The 5,531-nt window shown below is 35.5% G+C and overlaps 1 protein-coding gene across 1 annotated transcript; it reads right to left on the bottom strand.

Annotated features, from left to right (window-relative positions):
• Positions 1-230: 230 nt before the first annotated feature.
• Positions 231-1,890, bottom strand: LOC149158672 (protein LURP-one-related 8-like). Its single transcript, XM_089433353.1, has 3 exons — positions 1,464-1,890; positions 1,117-1,362; positions 231-1,012 (listed from the first exon to the last, which is right to left on the bottom strand). The coding sequence occupies exons 1-3, from the start codon at positions 1,713-1,715 to the stop codon at positions 878-880; spliced, it is 633 nt and encodes a 210-aa protein (XP_089289479.1). The 5' UTR covers positions 1,716-1,890; the 3' UTR covers positions 231-877.
• Positions 1,891-5,531: the final 3,641 nt, after the last annotated feature.

Here is a 5,531-nt window from a genome sequence, read left to right as displayed (position 1 = left end):
GGAAAGCATAACTAAGGCCCTTCCACCAGTTGAGTCTTCTTGAAATGGCGGAATGCATTCTGCATTTTCAAGCCACTGTTTATTTTTCCGTAACTAAATACAGAGACGCGTCTAAGAATGCCATGAAATAATAAAGAAGTTGATCTAAAATCTCTGGGGAGCGGCTCGTCAAGGAAATTCCCACTATATTTCACAAATCAGTCAACAATTCAGCTCATGATATGTTAAGGGGCTTCATAAAATGATTTTTCATTTATTTGTCCAATCAATTCCTTATACAAATAGGCAGATTCATTATCCACCATACTTTTGCTATTACAAATAGATAGAAAGTAGTCGCCCATCAATGCAACATAACTCATACAAATAAGCGTTTAAGCCTTCATTAAACCAAAGAAACCCTAATAAAGTGTTTAAGCGTTCATTAGACCAATGAAACCCTAATATCTCTGTTCGTCATTTGAAAATTGTTAACCCTACAAAGGCCGTCGAAAAAGAAATGTCCTGGTCCACGCTAGGAAAAATCATATCCACACCTGTACAAAATTCAATTTACAATATGCACATAATCACGGTGCTCCGCAGCCCTTTCAGGGTTATGCCCAGTCAATGAAAATAGGCATTAGATGGTAACCGTTAAGGATCATTTTCCCCACGGGGGAAACGAGTTCGTGGATAACGTGATCCTCTCTAAAGATAGGATGAGTCTCCGGCAAAACATCCCATTCGAAAATTACGGGTATTCCAAACACATTGGGATTCTCTACCTCCAATTCTTCTCCTGTGGGATTTGGCCATTCCAATACGAAGAGAGGAAATCATAAAACATATTCCTCAGCTCTATTCCCTTATAGCAACCCTTGGACTCTATGGGCGTTCAATCGGATGGCATGATCTGATCGAGGAATATAATCAACCCCATGACGAAAGCTTGGTCGTATCCAGGCCGCACTATCAGATTAAACACGTCTCCTCCCAGTGTTATATCTGATCTCACCTGCTTTGGCTTCACCTGCAAAATCCCAAAAAATTTCAGAACATGGCATGAACACAAGCGAATAAATTAGTCTGAATATGCATATAGAAGATAAAAAAGACATCGGGAAGCATACAGACCTCCGCAACGACTTCGTTAAAGCTGTTGAGAAGCGAGAAGGAACGCTTGGCATAATATCCTTCGACACGGTAGTCGGAGTGTGCCCTCTTACTCTTCACGCTTTTAGCCGATGAACGCATGTACACATCTGCTAAACTCTTTCTGGAGATGAACAAAGATGGCACCCTTCTAACGACGAACAATGGTTTTTGGGCATCCCGGAATTCTCCTTGGAATCCTTGCCATTCATTCCGCAGACTCAGTCTCTGATTCACATACAATGATACAATTCAATACACTTGCAAACGTTACATCAAAGAGAAAACGATGGAAAACTAATTGAGAGCTACTATATATGTTTGTATACCTTCCGTTGCATTGTAAGGATGGCCGTCCCTGCAGAGTCCATGAGAATGACTTCGCCCCTAGAATCTGAAGGATAGTTGTCCACCCTAAACACAATGTTCCCTGTTGAATCGAACACAGTGAGGCCATTGCAGTTGAAAACAAGAGATTTTTTCCACACTGTCAGCGTTGAGGGAGATGCATTGGGGATCTTATCATGGATCACAGCAGAGCTAGCGGATTCTGGCTGTTGCGGGTGAATCTTGGCAGTCATTGTTTCTGAGAGTATGAGGCGGTGAAGAGCTAAGAGACTCAGGCTCGGGATGGATGAAAGAATAGAGTATGAATATTGTGTATCAAAGACGTAGTCAGGTAGAGAGAACGCCAATGCTAATGACTCGGTGCTGATTCCTCGTCCGCTTAACACCTTATATCCGGATGGCCAAAGCATTGAAATTAGCTATACTTTCAGGGTGATTGGTCTTAATAATCCATTGAGTCAAACTTCATTGGTGGACGTCTCTTTAAGATTTTAATTGGAATATAGTAAGGTTGGCAGCCACGACCGACTGATGAGGAGGGGGTTGTAACTCCGTATGTGCAAAAGCCGGTCCACCACGAATGATGTGTACTTGGTCACATTTTAAAGTGGAGATGCTATGTCATCCCACGATGATAACAGACTTGTGGTACTCATCCAATTATTGATTTTCATCATGCACTTTTTTAATTTAAAGAAACGTGTAACCTATGTAGCTCTGATGGGTTTCTATTTCTTTATAATTATGCCCTCACGACAAACAAGTCATAATCCCACTTATGTCTAATGATCAAAACTTATAAAATTGCAGTGCTAATAAGCTATGCAGATAATTGGATTGGTGGTAAGAAAAACAATAAATAAAGTGAATGGGACCATGCTTTTAATTGTGGCCTCAAAAAATGTGCCAACTTAACTATATTTGTGGTGAATAATTCATTCAGACGATAAGAACAGCAATAAAGAAGAGTTTAAATGTGACTTCAAAAAACTAGTCGACCTATGGAAACCACGGTATGCATCATTTTGTATGTTAGTACTTTTTGACATAGATAAGATTAAATTATTATACTCGCCACATCCCATCGTGGGAAAAGTCTTTCACTTTTAACTGGTGCCACTTAAAAGTGCCCAAAACTAACCTAATTATAGTGTGTATTATTTTAAGTATTCTTGTCATTTACCTAGTATTAAATAAAAGTATCGGGTTTAAATTATTATTGGAGGATGCGTATTAAATAAAAGTATCGGGTTTAAATTATTATTGGAGGATGCTTTCAGTGTAGCCTCGTAAAACTGTTTTATTTCATTTTAAATATTATTTCAACATTTAAATTATATTATTTTTTTTCCATATTATATAATTCTTTATTTATAAATAAGTTGAATTTCATTTTCAATAATATTTCAACGTGTTAATTTTTAAATTATATTATTATTTTTTCATATTATATAATTTTTTATTTATAAATAAGTTGAAAGGAGATGTGGAATATATTAGGATGGCTTGCACAATGTTGGTGAATTCAAAAATGGTAAGGTGAACATTAACAATATGTGAACATTTTTAAGAATGTATATTTATTTTTAAATGTCAAGAATCAGAGAGTCTCAAATTGTTAACCATGACACAAATTCGGACGCAAAGTAGGCATGGTGCAAGAATATACACATTTTTAGTATTGTTAGTGTGCCCTTTTTTGTATGCTTGCAACCCATTTTTTTCCATATTTTGGAATATATGGCATGCTTTTGGAATCTCATTAGGCCAAACATTGTCTCGTTGGTCTACATCAATAGCCAATTCAAGGAATTTGATGTTCTCTAGATTTCACATAAGCATCAGTGCAATTTCTTTGGCATTTTTTTTTAATTTGATTTAAAATTGGAAAAGAAACCTAAATGATGCCCTAAACACAAGTAGATTATTGAATTGTAGGAGTCTTGGTTACCATAGAACATAGAACCCACCAACACCAAACCCTAACCTAGAACAAAGAAATACCAATGACAAAATCGATGCCAACTTGACCACTTTGAGGGCATTCATGCATTATCTCTAAACAAATGTGAGGCATCACAATTTTTTCTAGCAAGTTCATCAATTTCAATTATACCATATGTTTTTATTTCCCAAGACCTATTAATTAATATTTCCAATTATAGAGCTAGGATGTACAAGTATGATAAAAATTATTTTTAATAACGACAAAATTAGATATTTGAATATTACCAAAAAATATTTTGGAACATTGTTCATTGGCCCAATAAATAAATAACAGAGCGCAATCAAAAAGAAATGCATTTTTATGGACTAATGCACTTAGCAAGAATTCCGAGACCATTGAATGTATCCATGGTTCATGGTATTTTTAAATCTTTTAATAATAGGGTGATTCCTCTATATTTCTTAAGGAAATTATTGGTAGAGTTAAGGATAAGATTACTTGTCAACAATTTTGACATGGAAGAATTTTGTGGGGTTGGTTGTGGTTCTACCCATGATAGAGAGAAAGTTCGGTGCAACTTAGCACTAGGTCCTTGTCCACGTAGAAGAAGTCCTAAACACCATTGCTAGATTTGCCTAGTATGAAAGAGAATTATTGAAGCTCATATTTTAACACCTCCCTTGACTTTCACCTTGGTGGAGCATCTCACATCTGTAGCGTGTTCATGCCTAGTGAAACCATTGGAAATGATTTGAGATAGGTTGGACCTTTATATTTTGAATATGGATTTGACTAAGAGAGTCACATGTTACCTCATGTAAGCCTGATCTATTTATCAATTGGGGATAAATTTATTATATATTAATGTAGATCAATAGAAAAGAAAGTTATAAGGAAGATTTTATTAACCTAACCATATCTACATTCATATTATGTGTGTATGTGTGGAGAGAGAGAGAGAGAGAGAGAGAGAGAGAGAGAGAGAGAGAGAGAGAGAGAGAGAGAGAGAGATGTTACCTCATGTGAGCCTGATATATTTATCAATTGGGGATAAATTTATTATATATTAATGTAGGCCAATAGAAAATAAAGTTATAAGGAGGATTTTATTAACCTAACCGTATCCACATTCATATTATTTATGTATGTGTGGAGAGAGAGAGAGAGAGAGAGAGAGAGAGAGAGAGAGAGAGAGAGAGAGAGAGAGATTTAATTTGTGTTTTATTTATATATCTAATCATATTTTGTTCGTAATTTTTATACCATGATAGTACTTCAACCACTCTAGTAGAAACATCGGTGATAGTTTTTTCCATTAATGAAACAGTGAAAACTACTTGTTAATTTTGTGCATTGCAGACTTGAGTATCATGAGTTAAAGAGATCCTTACGTGAAAATTATTCCATAAGTTTTATGTTAGATTCTTCTAGTTTTAATATAGTTGGAGTGTTCCTTTAATGTTTCTATAGATACTGGTGACAATAGATGAGGAGCCAATGCCACTTAGGATGGACATATCATCCTATATACACATGTTTCATGTTTGAACTTAAATTGTGTTTAAAAGTTTTTTTTGTATTATTTTTGCTAACTAGATCAACTATTATAAGTTTGTATGTAGTTTGGGCATTTTCCCATTAGTGTGTGATCTTCTCAACATATCATTCACTAATATCCACTATTGTTACATTGCCTTAATTTTTTGGATCCAAATTACAACGATTAGGGAACTTCCACCATTGCTAAAAACAAAATTGGTGTTTCTACCCACCTCCACCACCTTTTCATTCCATTCGCCAATGGAATGTTCATCTGTAGATCGTCTAACAACCCTCCACATTTTCACAACCATTGTTTCATCCTTCATTACTTCTAAACATATCCCCCATTAACCCCCGCCCCAATCCCATCATACTAGTTTAGTGGAAATGACGCTAAATGTTTCCTCTAAGTAGGTTGTGCAATCCACTAGTCTATCATTAAAAATGATATCCTTCATTAATGAATTTTTTATGTATCATGAATCAAATTGATTTAGTAATTTAAATTTAAATTCGAAGCCTTAAACCATGTAGTTGTTGCATGTCGGTATAGCACAGA

The sequence above is a fragment of the Pinus tabuliformis genome, chromosome 5_2 (genome assembly GCF_031772625.1).
Source record: "Pinus tabuliformis cultivar Carrire ecotype Pingquan chromosome 5_2, CPIR1, whole genome shotgun sequence".
NCBI classification, from domain to species: Eukaryota; Viridiplantae; Streptophyta; class Pinopsida; order Pinales; family Pinaceae; genus Pinus; species Pinus tabuliformis.
The sequence above is the reverse complement of the archived record's forward strand: the minus strand, read 5'-3'. Positions and strand labels throughout refer to the sequence as shown.

Excerpts from the sequence above, each read along its gene's own strand:
- LOC149158672 (XM_089433353.1), bottom strand. The coding sequence starts at position 1,715 with ATGACTGCCAAGATTCACCCGCAACAGCCAGAATCCGCTAGCTCTGCT. Across the intron at positions 1,363-1,463 it reads TCCTTACAATGCAACGGAAG|AGACTGAGTCTGCGGAATGA; the intron begins GTATACAAACAT and ends TATGTGAATCAG. Across the intron at positions 1,013-1,116 it reads TTAACGAAGTCGTTGCGGAG|GTGAAGCCAAAGCAGGTGAG; the intron begins GTCTGTATGCTT and ends GGGATTTTGCAG.